Here is a 20394-nt window from a genome sequence, read left to right on the forward strand (position 1 = left end):
TAAAACAATAGGAGTTATCACATCTAAAATTAAATTTTTATTGAGCATCTTAATGGCGCACTTCCCACAATGGTTTGATGCTTAGAGAATAAATAGTTCTGAGGTGCTTCCTGCAGACACGGGTGAAGACAATGGGACTACGAGTGACCTTCAACTCCAAACATTTTTTAAAATATTTTATTTTATTTTATTAATTTTTTTATTAAATAATAATTTAAATTTTATATTAATTTCCATAAATATTTATAAAAAATATTAAATAAGTGTAATAAATTTTTATTTTTCATAATTTGACTCTCTCAAATTTTTTATTGGTCTCTATAATAATTTATAATTTATAATTTATTATGATTTAAATTGAAACATTAAAATAATTTGGTTGCCATTAAATAAGTACAAAAGTTAAATTAAAAATTAATTATTTAAACTTTTGTATTTATAAATTAAATTTAATTGGTAGTTATTATTTGATGAAAATTAAAAATAATTTAATATAATAATTTTCTATCACACATTTTAAAATCATATGAGATCTTTTTTTCTTTTATTTGCTTCCTCTCATTTATTTCATTTTAATTAAAAAATTATTTTATTTACACGTAGACAAGTGGATAAAATTATTAGTAATCTCAACCGTTCTCATGCAAATTTTGAATTGATCAACTTAAATATAGATTTATTTTTATATGATATATTTACTTTATTATTTTACTAATTTCTAATTTTTCATGTCTCTTTAATTTTAATAATTATTATTTTTAATTTTATGCTATTATGTCTTATAATATAGTTATTTGTGATTTATATTTATTTTTTAACTTTTGGTTTATGAATTTTATGTAAAAATTTGATATAATACTTTGATTCTAATTTTTTTTATTTTTTTCAATAATATGTTTTCTATCATGAATTTATATAATAATCATAACTATAATTTTGTAAAACTCAAATTTATTATAGAGATTTTACAATATTTTTTAATTCAATAAAAAATTCTTTTAATATGATATTTTGTGTTATTTTTATTCATTATATATTTTAGATATACTATTTTACATATATGTGTGTGAGAAAAAAATATTTTATTGATGCATTATATGATTGGTCCCCTAGTTAAAATTTTTTCACTCCACAACTCTTGCCTATAGAGTTAAATTCTGATCAATGCATTAAAAAATTATAAAATACGCTAAGGGCAATAAAAGATAGTGCTCCCTATATAACAAAAATTAATTACTTTCTTGATTTAAGAAGGAGAGTCTCATATGCTTTATAAATAAGGAAGTAGAAACAGGAAGTAGAAACACCGGTATACCCAATAATTCCTTTACATAAAGGCTTTCATTCTTATTTGCCGGAGTTGGATTCCAGACAGAAAGAGTTGATAAACATTGTATGTGAAAGTTCTCAGAAGTTTTGAACATTGCATTATCCTAAGAAGCGAAATTTAAAAGTCTCAATCTGAAGCCAATACCTATTATGACCATAATAACAACATAGAAATTTTGGACTCGTCATTGACATATATAAACTATGAAGAGGACGGCATATATTTAGGGTAACTTCTCAATCATATAAACTTTATTAAAATTACTAATTGTTTCATAAAATTTTCATGTCCTAACAAGTGTATTTAACAATAGTGCACAGACCAAGACCAAAAAATTGTGAGAGGGAGAGGGTAAAATGAAAAAATTGTAGCACAAACACAGCAATTCCAATGGTGTTATTGTGAAAAATCAGCCCATTTTTTCAACTAACACTTGCAGCCTCAATGAGACTGAAAGAGATGGCTGCGTATAAGTACATTCAGTATTGTAGATTAGCTAGAATACTGTATGTGCACCAACTCTTATCTCATGCTTCTGTGTGTATATTTGTACCTAACAATCAGTGATTCGATACAAGTTAATACCATCTTTCATGGTATCAGAGCAAAAGAAAGCCTAATAGCATATATATCTTCGTCCACGTCCCAAGCCTTTGTTTCTAACACATTGTCGTCTTCTCAAAATGCCGATATGCAGTCTTCTTTTTCCCTTACTAATGCATCTCAGTTTTTACCCATCAAACTCGCATCCTCTAATTATCTTCTTTGGCAAGCCCAACTCATGCCACTCTTGAATAGCTACAATCTTGCTCATCATGTTGCCACCTTGACAATGGAACCATCAATCCTCAATATTTGGCCTGGTTCCGCAAGGACCAACTAGTTTTAAGTTGGTTCTTTTCTTCAATTTCTAAAAGTCTTTTGCCACAAACCTATGGCCAAGTCTGCATCGGACAAGTTAGCAGCAACTTTCTCTTCAAGTTCAAGTACCCAAATCCAGCAGCTACGTACACAGCTGAAGCACTTATCTAAAGGCAATGAATCCATTGATACTTATATGAAGAAAGCAAAATCCATTCATGACCAACTTTCAGCCTTGCAAAGTCCTGTACCTGAGGATGCTTTGATCAGTGATATAATGAAGGGTCTTGGTCCAGCTTACCGCCCATTCATTAGAGCCATTGAGGGGCGCAATAGTCCGTTCAGTTATGAGGAATTATATGCCTTACTGTTAAGCGAAGAATGTCAATTGAAAATGGACTCCATGTCCATTGATTCCTCTCCCCAACCTTCCGCTCAAGTGACCACAAAATCACAAAATAATTCCATTTGTAGATTCGGCACTCGCGAAGGACGTGGTCATGGTAAAAAGTATTCTTGGTGTTTCCCTTCTTCTGAATCCCCAACCAATTATACCAGTAATGATGAAGAGTCTAATTTGAAGCTCGAGCTCTTCAAAGTCAAAAGCTTTGAGTTGCGCAGCGGCGGCAACGGAGGAGGAGCAGGAGGGATAAGAGGTGCGGAAAATGGGTCGTCGTCGAACACTAGTCGTAACAAGGGCTAGGTTGGGTTCAAAAAAATTTTCGACCAAGCTCATGTTGCTTGCTCCATTTTCATGCACAGAGGGGATCGAGCTTTATCATATTCATATCAAGTTCATGCCAATTCAACAAACTAGCTCTCTAAATATACAATGCCATTGCTAGAAGCTCTCAACTTTAAATCCAAAAAAAATTCAACGTTTCTGACTTAATTTGGTAATAGATGGATATCTCAATTTGTAGATTAAATACGTTGAATTTTGGAAAACTTTAATGTGTGCTTCAAAAAAAATAAGATAGGCATTACCTAAAGTAATAATATTTTGATTTCTTATTAATTTAGTGTATAAATCAAATTATATAGGTGAGTATAACTAAAAATTTTCTATAAATTAATAAAGAAAATTGTGATAGTACTATAACTTAGTGAAGCCAGAAAATTTTTTTCATAAAATAATAAAGAAAATTGTGATAGTACTATAACTTAGTGTAGCTAGAAAGGAGTCAAATTTTAATTTGACCCACTAACTCAGTATGAATATTCTTGATCTGGTTAAAATATTTTGTAATTTATTTTATTTCATATAAATTTAAAATATTTTGAGTTGTATGATATTCAAAATTGAGTGTTTAAATGAATATTAATTTGACTATTCATATAAATTAATTTGAAATTGATCGATTTATATTAATTCGATGAATTTAAATTTTAGTTTAAAAATTAAATGAATAAAATTAATTCTTTTTAAATAAAACAATGCGAATATTTTGATTCAAAATAACATATAATTAATAAATTGATTTGAATTTAACATAAAATTATATTTTATATAGCAGATTTGATTGATAATTTAAATTAATTCACAATTTTGTCTCAAAAAGTAGACCATCTTAAATAAAGAGTCTTACATATATGGCCTAGTCCTCTGTAGTATCAATAGAAAGAGATGATAAACATAACAGCTAGCTATAGCATTTTCAAGGAAAGTTCTCAGAAGTTTTGATCATTACATTAGCCGAAGAGGCAAAATCAAAAAGTTTAAATCTAGAGCCAATTCCTATGGCATGACAACAAGAAAAAGATTTTGGATTCTTACTCTTGGAGTCTTTAGAAATATTTAGTTGTATTTATATAAATTCAATTTTATATAAGAATGAAATTTTATAATTATTAAATTAAATATTTATATTATAATTCATATTGAATCAATTAAAACATATATAATAAAATGTTTAATCTAAAGATTATGAAACTCATTTTCTTATTAATTCGAACCGTGCTCATTCATGTACTAAACAAGTGTATATAATAATAATGCACAGACCTTAAGACCATAGGAATTGTGAGAGGAAGAAGGCAAAATGAAAAAATTACAGCACAAACACAGCGATTCCAAAAGAGTGATTGTCGAAAATCAGCCCATTTTTCCATCTCACAATACTCACAGATTCAATGACTTCAATAAAAGGTATCCTATTCCACCCATCAGGTCACAGATCATGCATACCTCATCCACCTGTTCCAGAAACTCCCCATTGACAAGCAAGAAACACTGAGTGAAGAGTCTAAGTTGAAGCTCGAGCTCTTCAAAGTTAAAACATTTGAGTTGCGCAGCGCAGGAGCAGCAGGAGAAATACAAGGTGACGATGGGTCATCGAACACTAGCGATAGAAAGGGCTAGGTTGGATTCAAATTTTCTTTTTTTAACTCTCAATATGATTCAAACCTTATAATTTTAGAAATAATTTGAGGAGATTGATCAGTTTGAATTGATCCTATCAACTTAAATTTTAAATTAAAAATTAAATTAATAAAAAATATTTTTTTATAATAATTAATATTTCTTGCCTAAATATTAGCAATCCACTTATAGATGAGAGTATCTTAAATAGTTTTATATTACTAATTATAGATTGATTAGTTTTAAATAAATTTAGAATTTTATTTTTTTTAATTATTTTAAAATTAATTATCTTTATAATGAAAAAGAAAAGTAATTATTTTTCATTATATGATCTACTGGTTATTACTTAATTTATTGAGCTTCTATTAAATAAAAAAATAATAGAAAATTCTTCATTAAATAGATTTTACTTTTTATTCATTATTGAATTAATTAATAATGAGTTATATCTAATAATTAAAGTAATAAAAATAGAATAAAGAAAAAAATATATTAATGGGCGTATTAAAAGTTCTATGACAATTTTTTAAAACATAATGTAATAGGTTCAAATTAATTTAAGGGCAATATTCTTAATGATGACTATATATATATATATATATATATATATATATATATATATATATATATATATATATATATATATATTGAATTTAGGAGACTTGGGTTGAACTTCACCTTCCTTGCATATATCTAATAAAAAAATTCAAGGGCAACACATAATATTCAAAACCACGCCAATAATAATATGTTTCATTATGACCAAAAATATCCAAAATTTTATGACATTTATAATAGGCTAAATGAATAATAAGGCACTTCAAAAAAAAACAAAGAATTTGCAATTGAATTCTTAAAAACTTTTATTTTATAAAAAAATAATTTTTTAACCAATTGAATTACTTAGAAAATAAAATACTCTATTCTGTTATTATCATGAAAGTAAATGAATTTTGCGAAGTAATTATGAATTTTTATTTAATCTCTCCATAATTTAAAAAGTTTTATGTATACTAATATGAAAAACATTTTTACCCATCTTAAAGGAAATTCTGGCTTCACCTGATTGAATTGATGTGTACATAGAGGACAACACTAAAAACTATATTATAATTAAATTCCTAATTAATCTTAATAATAGGGTATTATTTTAATTTTTTTTTTATCTAAACTTAGTTTATTATTAATTTAGGATACAAAATTTATGGTGAAATATACCTATTAAATACATAAATCTTATATATTTATATCTTAAATTTATAGCAAATTGAATTTAGATAAAAATATCCTATTATTTTATTTAAGAAACAATATAAACTTCTAGCGGGTGAGCCTCTTGTTTTATATTAGTTTCCTTGTAATAATTCTAACATTCTATAATAATATTTAATTTCCATTTGTTGGCTTATAAAATATACAATAGGTAGACTAGAAAAGGCTTAATTAATAAAATAGTCATCTTTTTTTTTTTTAAAAAAAAAGTCTTCGTTAATGCAACTCTAAGCAATATCTTCATTCGCTATAAAAGACCAACCTAACTAAAACCTCATGATAGAACCTTGGAACAAATAGAGTAAGAGACCATATAACTAAAAAACCTGAATAGAATTGCAAATTGCTATCTCTTCCAGGAGATAAATAAAGAACAAGTGGCCATGTTGTTATGAAGAATTAGAAATACCCATATGCTAAACCCTAAATAATTGGCTACATGATAAGGATTAAGGAAGGCAAGAGGACCACTTGCTAATTGTCTAATAATAAAAAATTAATGGTGCAAGCTGACCATTGCTCAATAGGAGCCGACTCCATATTTACAGGCAGCTAGCTTCCAATTGGTATAGTTAACCCTAAAATGAAATAAATCTATGAACCTACGAAATAAATTGTTATAGTTGATCAGTAGCCCCTGAACAGAATCGTTGCTTTAGCATTGGTTTGTTCCTGGGTGGGTAGTGGGAGTCCTGATACATTAACTAAGGATGCGATGTCCAATCAAACCAACAGCCGAAACCAAGATAATGAAGCAGAGGCTGAACACAAGATTCGGTTAAGATCAATGGAAGAAAGTGTGAAGCAGGCGCCCAAATCGCTGATCATGACAGCTGGTAGGAGCTCTTGTACCGTCTTTCGAATGCCTCAAAGCCTCAAGGATATTCACCCCAAGGCCTTTGAACCTCGAATAATTTCCATTGGCCCATATCACCATCGAAAGGGAGACTTCAAAATGATTCAAGAACACAAAATGCGATTTCTCAGTGCTGTTCTTGCTCGAACAAAAGAATTCCATGTTGGGCTCGATGACTTTTTCAAGGCCTTAGCAATCAAGGAGAAGAAGATAAGAGAGTGCTATTCAGAGGATATTGAATGTAGCAGCCATGATTTAATTGAAATGATGGTACTTGATGGCCGTTTCGTTATCCAGCTTTTCTGCATGGTTGGAAAGTTAGTCCAAATTGATCCCAATGACCCTATATTCAGGTTGCCATGGATAATGCATTCCCTAACGAGAGATCTTCTCTTGCTAGAGAACCAAATTCGTTTCTTTGTTCTTAAAACTTTGTTTGAGCTATCAACTGATCCGGATTCAAAAAATCCTCCGTCCTTGTCGGAACTTGTCCTGGAATTCATTGAGTGTACAATACCGATAGCTGGTGGTCAAGTCCAAGATAAGCATGGGAACCTTGATGGGGAACATTAGCTAGGTTTGTTTCGCTCAACTTTTATCCCTTCATCCCAAGTAGCTGAAATTGAGTCTAACAGTGAGTATCTTCAACTGATCCAACCTGCTGAGAAGCTCCCAGCATCTGGAATTAAGTTCAAGCAAAGGACAGACTGTGAGAGCTTCTTGTACATAAGATTTGGAGCTGGTGGAGTCCTTGAAATCCCAACTTTAACTACAGGTGATATCACTAGCACTTTCTTACTCAACTGTATCGTATTTGAGCAATGGTCATTGCTGTTCTTCCTACTTACACATCATATATTATTTTCATGGGCTGCCTCATTAACACGATTTATGATTCTGGATACTTGTGGGATCACAAAATTATTGGGAATTACTTTGGAACTAATAAAGAGGTCGTGAAGTTCTTCAATGGGGTAGGGAAGGATATTAATTTCTCCATTGGCGAGAGTTCTCTAGCAAACGCATTTGTGGAAGTGAACAAGTACTATAGGAACGATTGGATGGGCAGTGTGCAAGTATACTTATTTTGACACGCCATGGGTGTTCATGTCAGCATTAGCTGCTTTCATCCTCCTCATTGTCACCATTATTCAATCCTTCTTTGCTGTCTATGGATACTTCAACCCTCCTCAATAAAATGAATATATGGATCCTCTGCTTCTTCTAATCGGTGTTCTTTTGAGGATCATGCTGCCATTATTGCTATCCGCGTAGCTGCAGTTGTTAAATTCACTCATATTTGAACATTACGAAGTGACCAAATTAAATTGCTATTTTAGCCTAGGTGTTGCAATCAGGAGACATTTCCTGGATAAAAGAATTTGCCGACCTTTGGACAAGAATACCAAGGTGTATGTCTCTAGGGAAGCGTCCGAAGCTCAAGCTACTCCATTCCAAATCAACAAGTGCTATTTTATGACCGTAGGCTCCTCATTTTTCTCACAAATCCATGTAGCCGGCTACATCTTTTGCCATCAATCTTCTATGCTTTCTTCATTTATCTTTATCTGTTATTAAAAATAGGACAACTAAGAAAACAATTAAATTATTTAAATTATAATAAAATATTTTTAATTTAACTAAATTACTTCCTATTCTCGCTTGATTAAAAGGGAGAGATATGGTAAATTGAGTTTTAGGAAATCATAGAAATTGTTATTATGTTTAATATAGATGAAGATAAAACAAGATAAAAAAAGAAAAAAATTAATTAATATTTCCTAATTTTTTATTTAAAAAATAATTTTAAATAAAATAATTTCTAAAAATTGACGAATAAAAGTGAAAGGGAAGATTTTTTTTTTTTAATTTAACTTTCATTAGAATTTAAATTTAAAAATTTTCTAATTTTAAAGACCACTTTAAAATTTTATTAATTTCTTTATAATCATAATTTTACAAAAAAGTTTAGATTTTAATTTTTGTTAGGCCTTATAAATTTGTTAGAGGAATTCATACTGTAATGCATGCTCTTGGATTGTCTCAAGAAGGGAAAAGACAGACGATTCAATGGAAAAACCAAATCCCAAGAGAGTTGTTGCCAGAAAGCAGAGGAGCCTCAATGGAGCCACTAAAACATCTCGTCTTTCAAACGACAATACGAGAAATGACCAAGAATCACCGGTAATGAAAAACAACAAAGATTTTCTTTAAAGAAAATTGTGGAAGATGTCGAGCTGAAACATCTGAAGAATTCCTTTATAAAGATTCCCTTAGTTGGTCAGAGTTCAAGAAATGAGAAATTATGTGGAATATTACTTGCTTGCTCTCTCCTTGATCTTAGAATTTTCAAAGAAGGCAAAGTTAGTGATTATTGTGCAGCAAGTGATGAAGTCCCGCAGTTGGGTCTTCATCCCCCTTCTGATCACATGAAAGAGGAAGAATTCTCCAAATTGAAGCTCGAGCTCTTCAAGGTGAAAACCCTGGATCTACGAGGAGAAGCAGGGAAACAAGGTGTAAAGAATGGGCCTCCAAGTATCAGTGGTAGAAAAAGATAGCGTCAAATCCTTTAAATAGTTCAGTTCACCAACTTTAAGTACTTTTTTTTTCTTTTCAATTTGGTTTTTCATATATCATAATGCTGGGCATAACTAGAGGCTTGCCCATTATTTAAGGCACATAGTAGTGGGCTAGCTATAGCCTATAAGTGTGCCGCACGAGAGCGCAAGCAATCAAAGCAATGACAGCAGCCACTTCTGGAGTTTGCAGTGGAAGGACAACTAATAATTTCTTGCCTCAGGCTTGATATGGAGTTCTTGGATACAAACAGCTAGAGTGCCAAGTCTGGTTTTATTTGTTCAACACTTGTCACGTTTGTAAAGTGTATAGTTTGATGTTTATAAGAGGGCAAGCAATTTCTCTACGATTGGAGCTATATTTGTTAAGCGAAAAGATAGCATCATTTAGTGAATTGATGTCCAAGGATTTGTTCTCTCTATGAGGTCCTAACTTTTCCAGATCAGGATACCCACCATTGAAGTTGAAGTATCGTTAAAGAAGTAGGAACTAGCTTCCGCTTGATAAGCCAAGACATATGCGTTAACGACGTCTTCTGCTAATGTGGTAGAAGCCTTCGAATTTGAAAGATTCACCAAAACAAACCTCTGGGAATTGGACACTTAGGATTCTTCACGCAACAATGGTATCGAATAGCTCTAAGCTCCACTTTCCAATTCCTTTCGTAGAGCCTGCAAGAATTGAGAGCAGGATAGAAAAAGAAGAAAAACGAACACATAAATTAATTATCCATTGAAAGAATTCATGATCCACAAATCATGGGTATACATATAACTATAAATTAATAACTCGGTTCAAGTAGCACAAACTTGCTGAGTGAAGAACATGAATAATTTAGTGCATACTACAAAATGAAGATAAAGAAAGACTTCGTCACTAATTACAAAGAAGCAAGGAAGAAAGCGAGAGATCAATGTTGTTTAGCATCGTATATCGCATGCTTTTATAGCATTAATGTAATAGAAAGGCAAACACTACTATTCATACTTTGCCCTTTAATGATATTGAACCAAAGTTTCAAAAGCACTTCGGCTTTGGCTCATTAAATTATCCAACTTTTTCATTGATTTTGTATATATATTTTTAAACAGGATTTTATATTTTTTTATTTATACATATTAGTAAAATAATAACATTCTACCCAATTTATAATATTTATTAAGGAAAAAAAAAAAAAACCCATTTTCAACACACTTTATATTAGGAACGGCGAGAGATCGGTTTTAGTTCGTGGTAGGAGAATTTAAACTAACTTTGATAAAAAAAAAAAATTAAACTAACAAAAGAGGATTAATTCTTTACAATCTTAGTCCTATAAAAATTTAATTTAATTTTAAACAAATTCAATGACGTTTCGATATAATTTTAATTTAATTTGAGTTGAAGAGTTATAAAAATTAAAATAATTTTTAAATTTTAATTTACAATAGACTTCATTGTTAAATTAAATTCTATGTTCTAATTCAAATGATGATCGGAGAAAGAGATTTATAATTATCTATTTATAGAGTTTATTTCAAATCAAATTGAGCATCTAAATGATTTATCAATTCTGATTTCGAATTTAATGGGGCTGATTTTAAACCCAATGTCCCAACTCAATTCAAATCTATCTGAAAGAAAAATGAAATGAAAAGGACTTTAAGAGGTGATTTTTTCTTTTTATAAATAGAACACATGTGTACACAATCTAATAACAGAAATAAATCATAATTTTAATAGAATTTTTATTTTATATAATTTATATATCCACACTCTATATTAAATTTCAAAGGAAATGCTTTTGAGTACACCCAACGGTAAATTTACTTTAGTCAATGATGTAAGAGTTGGAATTTGAATAAAAAAGAAAGTGAATTTCACAAAAAACAGTATAGAGGAATTTTGACAGAGGAAGGCGAACGTGGGGTTGCAGGGGGAAAGGCAGTACTGTGAATGAGAAAAGAGAAAGTGATCATTAATGGGTGTAAGGAGTCTATTTATTGTTTAATGTTTAGGGCACACTGCCACTGCCAGAGAAGACGTGTACTCAACCATTTATTCCTTGCACGAGGGGTTTCCCTGTCGGCAAGGTAAAATGGCCAAACTGTTTTATGTCTCTTCACTAGTAAATTATATTCATTTACCCACCACACAATGGTACTTTACTGGAAGAGAAGTATATTTTTCAGAAAATATGCTTTCAATAAATTTTTTTTTAAAAGATATGATATAAATATGTTTAATATATAATTAATTTTTAAAAACATAATTTATTTTTAAAGTATAAAAAATAGTAATATTTAAAAAATAATTTAAAGTGTAATAAATTAAAAGATAAATTAATAAATTATATTATAATTAATTAAAAAAATATAATTTATTAAATTTTATTTAGGTGAGTTACTTCCCTTACATGAGGGAAATAGAATACCCTACTTCTTAGGAAGTTAGTTTAATAATAGGAATCAAACAATCGCTCAAAATATTTTTTATTATTTTATTGTAATATTAAATTAATAATATATATTTATATCACATATATATATATATTTTTATATTTTAATAAGATTAATAGGAAATCATTTTTTTTAAAAATTGCTTACTTTTTCCACTAGATTTTTTGTTGAACCATTTTTCTAAATGCTCAAAAATATATCCTTAATATTAGAGTTTAGCTTGACTTGGTCCGAGACTTGGTCCAATAGTTAAAGGCAAATCTACTTAACAAACTCAGTTTGAATTTTCACTTTCTAAATTTCTTATTAAAAAAAAATTTAAGCCGTTTTTAAAATTATTAAATTTTTAATAAAATAGAAGGAAAAAAATTCTAACTCCTTCTTTGAAGGTAAAAAAAAATAGTATGCTTCTAATTGCTAATTTAAAATATTTAATAAATGTGATTGAATTGTTAATGAGGACAAATTTTACATTCCTATTAACTTAACTAATCAGTGTGGTAGATAATTAGAAATTAAGAAAAAGAGAAAATAAAATGAAAGGCTCTGTCATGTTATGATGACACCTATGGAAAATAAAAAATAAAATTTGAAGAAAATATATACATAGCATATGCACTAATCCATTAAGGACCCCATTTCATGTGTGCAAAAGCAAAGATTACAAGACAATGGTGATGAGGACAAATTTTACTGTAAGGTGGAGCAAAGAAGTTGCTGACTAGTGGGTCTATAGACCATGCAATATTGTGCATTGTACCATTCCCATATATTTAGCTGCAGACTCTGTTTTTTTTTTAAAAAAAAATTTTGCCAACATAAAGGGAGTGAAATGAGTCATGGGGCGTGACAGTGGAAAGATAGGACTGTGGAAGTTGACAAATGAGCAATAAGTGTCTCTCTTTGTGTATATATATCAAGTGTTTGGTAGCTCATTTTAGGGTTCACTTGTGTAAAAGTTAGCGGCCATGGGAGGGTTCAAGCACTTGGTGATTGTTAGGTTTAAGGAAGGTACTGTGGTAGAGGAGATTATGAAAGGGTTGGAGAAGCTGGTTTCTGAGATTGATCTTGTCAAGTCTTTTTCATGGTAAGTCTTTAATTAACAGCTCTTACGCTTCTATATATATATATATCACCAAGAAATCAAGTTTCCTTGTTTAATGGAATCCAAGAGTTCCCATATCATTATAATTAAGCTGGAAACTGAGTAATGAATTAAGCCTGCGATACCCAGTATGTTTTTCATTAACAATATATACCAATATATAATCTAGTTAATATATTGTTTGTATTTTTAACAGGGGACAAGATTTGGAAAGCCCAGAGATGCTTGCACAAGGCTTTACTCATGCCATTTCAATGACTTTTGACAAAAAGCAAGATTACACTGCATTTCAAACCCATCCTAATCATGTTGAATTTTCTGCTACATTTTCTGCTGCTATTGAGAAAATTGTGGTGCTTTGTTTCTCATCTGTTCAGGTTAAACCAGCTGTTGCATGATCTATGAGATCTAGAAATAATATGAAAAGTGGTATTTGTGGTCTTATATATGTGAGTGTGTATCAACTTATTTGTGTTAGTTTTGAATGTATAATTAACTCTTGTTGGCTATTATTTCCTGCAACTAGATCTCTCCTTGAAATTTCAACATCAACTCTTGTATCAAGGAAATGTTCTATTGTTACATGTTCATCATTTTGCTTTTTTAATGGATAGACCCAACTGTGAGATTTGATGTGTCCATGATTATTAATTTCCTCTATGAGGACACCAAGAATAGTTTTATATTCTAATATATCTCCACACATTGATGGGATAGTCAGAATTTGAATTCTAGATTTTTTAATGTGAGAGAGACTCTAATATCATATCAATAAATCACTCAATTTAAAAGTTGAAGCTTGTAGGTGAATAGTTTTATACTTTTAGAATTTGTTGCTAAACTTTATCTAGTTGTCATCAATGATGCGTAAACCATTGGTTTATCATTAATCATGAAGGTCACATGGTATAGTAACCTTGTCTCCCTCAGTCATTCTTACTTGACTTCTCAATTGACACCAAGAGTTTCAAGAAATTATGCAAATAAAGAAATTAATATAGATAATTTGCAAAATAAAATTGTTGCATGATACAGCAGTATGTGAATATTCATGAGCAGACACACAATGAGAGGTGACCAAACCTGTGGTCAAGTGAGCCATCAGTCAGTGAGATATCATGTGTTACTAAGAATAGTGAGAGAAAAGGATGAAGCATGGAGAATCTAAATAAAGGAAATATGGCAAAAGTACTGGCAAATAAGGAGAATTGCAGCAGAAAATAAAGGTCACTGTGACTTCCTAAATTCCATACACACCCCAAGGAAAAATATATGAATAGAAAAGGTTGGAAAAGGAAGGAAGAAAAAAAAAGAAAGATAAGATGGAATTTTATGGTGATTTTGATTCTCAAAGATGCTATTGCCACCAGAGTATTAAAAAAACCAAGCAGAAAGGGATATATTATTTCAAGATTAAAGTGGATTCTCTGTTATCTCATCTGATCTCCACCATTTGAAAGACCAAACCAGCAAAGAAAAAGGAAAGAAAATGCATAGATTCAAGAAACTGAAGTTTTTATATCCTCTTCTCATCTTCATTATCTTCATCACTCGTGTATCCCAACACAGTTCTACAACCTTATGTGGCAAAATCGCAATTCAGAGGCCCTTTCTGAGCTCAAATTCAACTTCGGTTTCCCCATTAAATCACATGATTCCATGCAGATCTAATAAGCTGTTCTTCAGAACCTCTCTTGGTCTTTTGCCAGTTTCTTGGATTGATTACACAACTAAAACACTAACCATTTCTCACCCTTCTTGCTCTTCTTCACAGCAATTTGTCTCTCCTGCTCTTCTGTCTTCTGGTTTTCCTACTCCTCCAAGGCCTAACTCACTTCTTCTCTTTAACTGCTCAAGCAAAATTTATCCCATGACATCATTTATCAGTAACTGCATCACTTCAAGGCTTCTGCAGCTTCGTCTAGAGCTCAAGAACATGAAATCCCATACTCGTGTCTTCCTGTTAATGATATCGAAAAACTTGACAATTAATTAGAAATAAATTAATATAATTAATTAATAATATAAATAATAATATAAATTAATAAATTATATTATAATTAATTAGAAAAATATAACTTATTAAGTTTTATCTAGATGAGTTACTTCCCTTACATGAGGGAAATAGAATACCCTACTTCTTAGGAAGTTAGTTTAATAATACGAATCAAACAATCACTGCTCAAAAAGTTATATTTCCTTGGTCTATTTCTTCCAACCAAACAAGGCTTAAGAGTCAAACCACCAGAGAGAAGTGTTAACTCCCTCCTCTAAACTCTCTCTCTCTTTCTCTCTCTCTCTCTCTCTCTCTCTCTCTCTTTGTAAACTTTGAAGCAGTTTTATATATATTTCAATTAATCCATCTTTTAAGGCAAACATAGACATGGAAACTAATTTCTTTTATCTGAAGAAGGGAGTTACAACTTTTCTCTTGAGCCACATTTTGTAATGCACTGAAGAGGAGAAACCTCTACCAATTTTATTTTTTAATAAATCAAATAGATCCAAATAAAAACCTCACATATATACAAGTAGAAAAATGAAAATATAGTTAACAATCTTAGGCTCTGTTTGTTTTTACAGAAAATAACTTGTATATATAAAATATTTTACATGAAAAATATATTCTAAGAAAATATTTTTTATGAAAATATTTTTTATTATTTAATTATAATATTAAACTAATAATATACATTTATATCATATATGTATAAATATTTCCATATTTTAATAAGATTAATAGGAAACCATTTTCCTTAAAAATTGCTTACTTTTTCCTTTAACTAGATTTTTTGTTGAACCATTTTCCTAAATGCTCCAAAATATGGAAAATGTTTTTCCATGAAACAAATATAGCCTTAATATTAGAGTTTAGCCTGACTTGGTCCAATAGTTAAAGGCAAATCTACTTAACAGACTCAGTTTGAATTTTCACTCTCTTAATTTTTTATTAAAAAAAATTTAAGCCGTTTTTAAAATGTTTAAATTTTTAATAAAATAAAAGGAAAAAAATTCTAACTCCTTCTTTGAAGGTATAAAAAAAATAGTATGCTTCTAATTGTTAATTTAAAATATTTAATAAATGTGATTGAATTGTTAATGTTTAATTAATCTCTAACCATTAACATTTAATTGGCAATTGCTGATTAATCATCCTCATAATGCATATTGTTTCAAATAGGGGGATAATATGCTAAATCTCTTGCTTTCAATTTCTACATTGACAAAGAGGTATGCTAAAGATTTAGACAAAGACTTTGAAGATGTAGAAGGTAGACATGGTGCTAAATTATTAAAGAAGATTACAAGTTTGGAATAATGTCCATTGTCTCAAGATGAGCCAGCAACTCTTTAACTCAAACAAAAGTTAGGAAAATTACCCATCAATGTGCAGCATAAAAATGACATCATTTTTGTTTATTAGGCTATTAATGGCCCTATTTTAAGCACACATGCTGGTCCCCAATGCTTGAGTAGTTTCAGAAAGCATTTTAATTTTCTTAATTTGCCCCTTGCAGGTTTACCCTAAATGTGGAATAAAGTAAACTTAAAAAAAAATTCTGAATTGCTCATGAATGTAAAAAATGGCTACTACCAATACTACATAATGGATATAAAGCGGCGGTTATAAACTGCTATCGTATGTACTTAAACCGTAACAATGAGTTAATAACAACGATTTAAAAATTGTTATATCTGTCTCCATTTTTATAGTATAAAATAGCGATTTATTGATAACATTTTTATAATAAATAATAGCAGTTGCTTTAAATAAATGTAAGGTAGCAATTTTAACCCATAATTAGTTAACCAAATTTCAGATATGGGAATTGAAAATTGGACTAAGTTCTAACTAATTGGTACAAAAGTTTGAATATAAAAGCTTGCTTTAGCTGAGAAATTGAAAATATTTTTTGCATTGACTGCATCAAATATTAGCCAATAGCTAATGGACAATAATAGTTCAAATGCAATTAGTTGGAGATTTGATAAGCATATGTAGGCATTAAAATGTGAAAGAAAGTGAAAAATGTCCCAAGATGTATATATTTGATGATAATAACCTCACAACTTCTCTCCTTCTCTTTGTGAAAAATTGAAGACTTTAGAATAAAGATTCCTTAAAGATAAAGCAGAGTTAGGACATCTATATATTAAAGTGCAATAATATAACCTTGAAGCACAAGGAAAGGACATGGAGAAAAGGCCAACAATAAGCATTCTACAGACTAGAATTCAGAAAGAGAACAAAAGGCACTGTTGGGCATTTCATTCCCTACACATGGATAGAAACTTTTTTTCTTTCAAATTTATACTCTGTACAATTGAAATTAAATTTTTTTAAAGTGAATTTAAAGTATATTTCCTCATATCAATTTAATGTATTATATCTTTATTAATAAGAAGAATTTACATTCATATTAACTTAACTAATCAGTGTGGTAGATAGTTAGAAATTAAGAAAAAGAGAAAATAAAATGAAAGGCTCTGTCATGTTATGATGACACCTATGGAAAATAAAAAAATAAAATTTAAAGAAAATATATACATAGCATATGCACTAATCCATTAAGGACCCCATTTCATGTGTGCAAAAGCAAAGATTACAAGACAATGGTGATGAGGACAAATTTTACTGTAAGGTGGAGCAAAGAAGTTGCTGACTAGTGGGTCTATAGACCATGCAATATTGTGCATTGTACCATTCCCATTTTTTTAAAAAAAAAAATTTGCCAACATAAAGGGAGTGAAATGAGTCATGGGGTGTGACAGTGGAAAGATAGGACTGTGGAAGTTGACAAATGAGCAATAAGTGTCTCTCTCTGTGTATATATATCAAGTGTTTGGTAGCTCATTTTAGGGTTCACTTGTGTAAAAGTTAGCTGCCATGGGAGGGTTCAAGCACTTGGTGATTGTTAGGTTTAAGGAAGGTACTGTGGTGGAGGAGATTATGAAAGGGTTGGAGAAGCTGGTTTCTGAGATTGATCTTGTCAAGTCTTTTTCATGGTAAGTCTTTAATTAACAGCTCTTACGCTTCTATATATATATATCACCAAGAAATCAAGTTTTCTTTGTTTAATGGAATCCAAGAGTTCCCATATCATTATAATTAAGCTGGAAACTGAGTAATGAATTAACCCTGCAATACCCAGTATGTTTTTCATTAACAATATATACCAATATATAATCTAGTTAATATATTGTTTGTATTTTTAACAGGGGACAAGATTTGGAAAGCCCAGAGATGCTTGCACAAGGCTTTACTCATGCCATTTCAATGACTTTTGACAAAAAGCAAGATTACACTGCATTTCAAACCCATCCTAATCATGTTGAATTTTCTGCTACATTTTCTGCTGCTATTGAGAAAATTGTGGTGCTTTGTTTCTCATCTGTTCAGGTTAAACCAGCTGTTGCATGATCTATGAGATCTATAAATAATATGAAAAGTGGTATTTGTGGTCTTATATAAGTGAGTGTGTAACAACTTATTTGTGTTAGCTTTGAATGTATAATTAACTCTTGTTGGCTATTATTTCCTGCAACTAGATCTCTCCTTGTAATTTCAACATCAACTCTTGTATCAAGGAAATGTTCTATTGTTACATGTTCATCATTTTGCTTTTTTAATGGATAGACCCAACTGTGAGATTTGATGTGTCCATGATTATTAATTTCCTCTATGAGGACACCAAGAATAGTTTTATATTCTAATATATCTCCACACATTGATGGGATAGTCAGAATTTGAATTCTAGATTTTTTAATTTGAGAGAAACTCTAATATCATATCAATAAATCACTCAATTTAAAAGTTGAAGCTTGTAGGTGAATAGTTTTATACTTTAGCAGGAAAGTTATAAGAAGCTAATACTATTACCAGTCAAAAAGGTGATAAATTTACTTTTAGAATTTGTTGCTAAACTTTATCTAGTTGTCATCAATGATGCTTAAACCATTGGTTTATCATTAATCATGAAGGTCACATGGTATAGTAACCTTGTCTCCCTCAGTCATTCTTACTTGACTTCTCAATTGACACCAAGAGTTTCAAGAAAATATGCAAATAAAGAAATTAATATAGATAATTTGCAAAATAAAATTGTTGCATGATACAGCAGTATGTGAATATTCATGAGCAGACACACAATGAGAGGTGACCAAACCTGTGGTCAAGTGAGCCATCAGTCAGTGAGATATCATGTGTTACTAAGAATAGTGAGAGAAAAGGATGAAGCATGGAGAATCTAAATAAAGGAAATATGGCAAAAGTACAGTAAAATAAGGAGAATTGCAGCAGAAAATAAAGGTCACTGTGACTTCCTAAATTCCATACACACCCCAAGGAAAAATATATGAATAGAAAAGGTTGGAAAAGGAAGGAAGAAAAAAAAAGAAAGATAAGATGGAATTTTATGGTGATTTTGATTCTCAAAGATGCTATTGCCACCAGAGTATTAAAAAAACCAAGCAGAAAGGGATATATTATTTCAAGATTAAAGTGGATTCTCTGTTATCTCATCTGATCTCCACCATTTGAAAGACCAAACCAGCAAAGAAAAAGGAAAGAAAATGCATACATTCAAGAAACTGAAGTTTTTATATCCTCTTCTCATCTTCAATATCTTCATCACTCGTGTATCCCAACACAGTTCTACAACCTTATGTGGCAAAATCCCAATTCAGAGGCCCTTTCTGAGCTCAAATTCAACTTCGGTTTCCCCATTAAATCACATGATACTATGCAGATCTAATAAGCTGTTCTTCAGAACCTCTCTTGGTCTTTTGCCAGTTTCTTGGATTGATTACACAACTAAAACACTAACCATTTCTCACCCTTCTTGCTCTTCTTCACAGCAATTTGTCTCTCCTGCTCTTCTGTCTGCTGGTTTTCCTACTCCAAGGCCTAACTCACTTCTTCTCTTTAACTGCTCAAGCAAAATTTATCCCATGACATCATTCATCAGTAACTGCACTCACTTCAAGGCTTGTGCAGCTTCATCTAGAGCTCAAGAACATGAAATCCCATATTCGTGTCTTCTTGTTAATGATATTGAAAAACTTGACAAGGGTTTTCATCCAAAAGATTTGAATTGCTCACAATATAGCCAGGTGTATAGTAGTTCTTCGAGCAATGATTCCTACCAGGAACATAAGTTGGGAACAAGGATATCTTTTGACATTCCTAATCATGCCCCAGTTATCTGCAACGAATGCGAAAAACCTAATGGAAATTGTGGAGTTGGATTGAGATGCATATGCCACCCTAAAGAGTGTAGTAGGTCCTTTAATCTCTTAAAAATTTGATATTTAGATCTGATTTGTTCTTTCTGCAATTTTTATAAGTTTTTGCTGGTTTTGATTGATGGTTCTTTTTGCAGGAGATAAGGTCATTTCTATGGCTGGATCAGTAAAGCCCTTTGGTAATAAAGTGCTATTATCTATACTTTCTTTCAATGTAGTCTTGTTCTCCTTCATGAATTTTTGATATAAGAAACTTAAATGCTTTGCATGTAGTAGATGTTCCTCACCCTCTTTTCTCATTACTGTGTATCAGAAATCTAATTCAACTTCTAGATAGGTGTAGCC

General features: G+C 30.5%; 3 protein-coding genes and 2 pseudogenes across 4 annotated transcripts; 4 read left to right on the forward strand and 1 right to left on the reverse strand.

Annotated features, from left to right (window-relative positions):
* Nucleotides 1-6543: 6543 nt before the first annotated feature.
* LOC110650938 (UPF0481 protein At3g47200-like) lies at nt 6544-7881 on the forward strand (annotated as a pseudogene).
* A 1504-nt stretch (nt 7882-9385) lies between these two features.
* Nucleotides 9386-9941, reverse strand: LOC131182893 (beta-galactoside-specific lectin 4-like; annotated as a pseudogene).
* Nucleotides 9942-12547: 2606 nt separating this feature from the next.
* Nucleotides 12548-13443, forward strand: LOC110650935 (stress-response A/B barrel domain-containing protein At5g22580). Its single transcript, XM_021806096.2, has 2 exons — nt 12548-12786; nt 13001-13443. The coding sequence occupies exons 1-2, from the start codon at nt 12668-12670 to the stop codon at nt 13200-13202; spliced, it is 321 nt and encodes a 106-aa protein (XP_021661788.1). The 5' UTR covers nt 12548-12667; the 3' UTR covers nt 13203-13443.
* A 4154-nt stretch (nt 13444-17597) lies between these two features.
* On the forward strand, nt 17598-18467 carry LOC131178767 (stress-response A/B barrel domain-containing protein At5g22580-like). Its single transcript, XM_058144758.1, has 2 exons — nt 17598-17811; nt 18025-18467. Exons 1-2 carry the CDS (start codon nt 17693-17695, stop codon nt 18224-18226), a joined length of 321 nt encoding a protein of 106 aa, XP_058000741.1. The 5' UTR covers nt 17598-17692; the 3' UTR covers nt 18227-18467.
* A 616-nt stretch (nt 18468-19083) lies between these two features.
* LOC110650936 (uncharacterized) lies at nt 19084-20348 on the forward strand. 2 transcript variants are annotated; one of them, XM_021806098.2, is made up of 2 exons: nt 19084-20087; nt 20187-20348. In XM_021806098.2, the coding sequence occupies exons 1-2, from the start codon at nt 19378-19380 to the stop codon at nt 20191-20193; spliced, it is 717 nt and encodes a 238-aa protein (XP_021661790.2). In that variant the 5' UTR covers nt 19084-19377; the 3' UTR covers nt 20194-20348. The 2 variants fall into 2 exon arrangements, with proteins under 2 accessions (XP_021661790.2, XP_021661789.2); XM_021806097.2 differs by having other exon boundaries at nt 19084-20083.
* The last annotated feature ends 46 nt before the right edge of the window (nt 20349-20394 follow it).

This window comes from Hevea brasiliensis, chromosome 1 (genome assembly GCF_030052815.1).
Source record: "Hevea brasiliensis isolate MT/VB/25A 57/8 chromosome 1, ASM3005281v1, whole genome shotgun sequence".
NCBI classification, from domain to species: Eukaryota; Viridiplantae; Streptophyta; class Magnoliopsida; order Malpighiales; family Euphorbiaceae; genus Hevea; species Hevea brasiliensis.

Coding starts and splice junctions, on each gene's coding strand:
- LOC131178767 (XM_058144758.1), top strand. CDS start 17,693: ATGGGAGGGTTCAAGCACTTGGTGATTGTTAGGTTTAAGGAAGGTACT. Junction 17,812..18,024: donor CTTGTCAAGTCTTTTTCATG/GTAAGTCTTTAA, acceptor TATTTTTAACAG/GGGACAAGATTTGGAAAGCC.
- LOC110650935 (XM_021806096.2), top strand. CDS start 12,668: ATGGGAGGGTTCAAGCACTTGGTGATTGTTAGGTTTAAGGAAGGTACT. Junction 12,787..13,000: donor CTTGTCAAGTCTTTTTCATG/GTAAGTCTTTAA, acceptor TATTTTTAACAG/GGGACAAGATTTGGAAAGCC.
- LOC110650936 (XM_021806097.2), top strand. CDS start 19,378: ATGCATACATTCAAGAAACTGAAGTTTTTATATCCTCTTCTCATCTTC. Junction 20,084..20,186: donor ATGCCACCCTAAAGAGTGTA/GTAGGTCCTTTA, acceptor TTCTTTTTGCAG/GAGATAAGGTCATTTCTATG.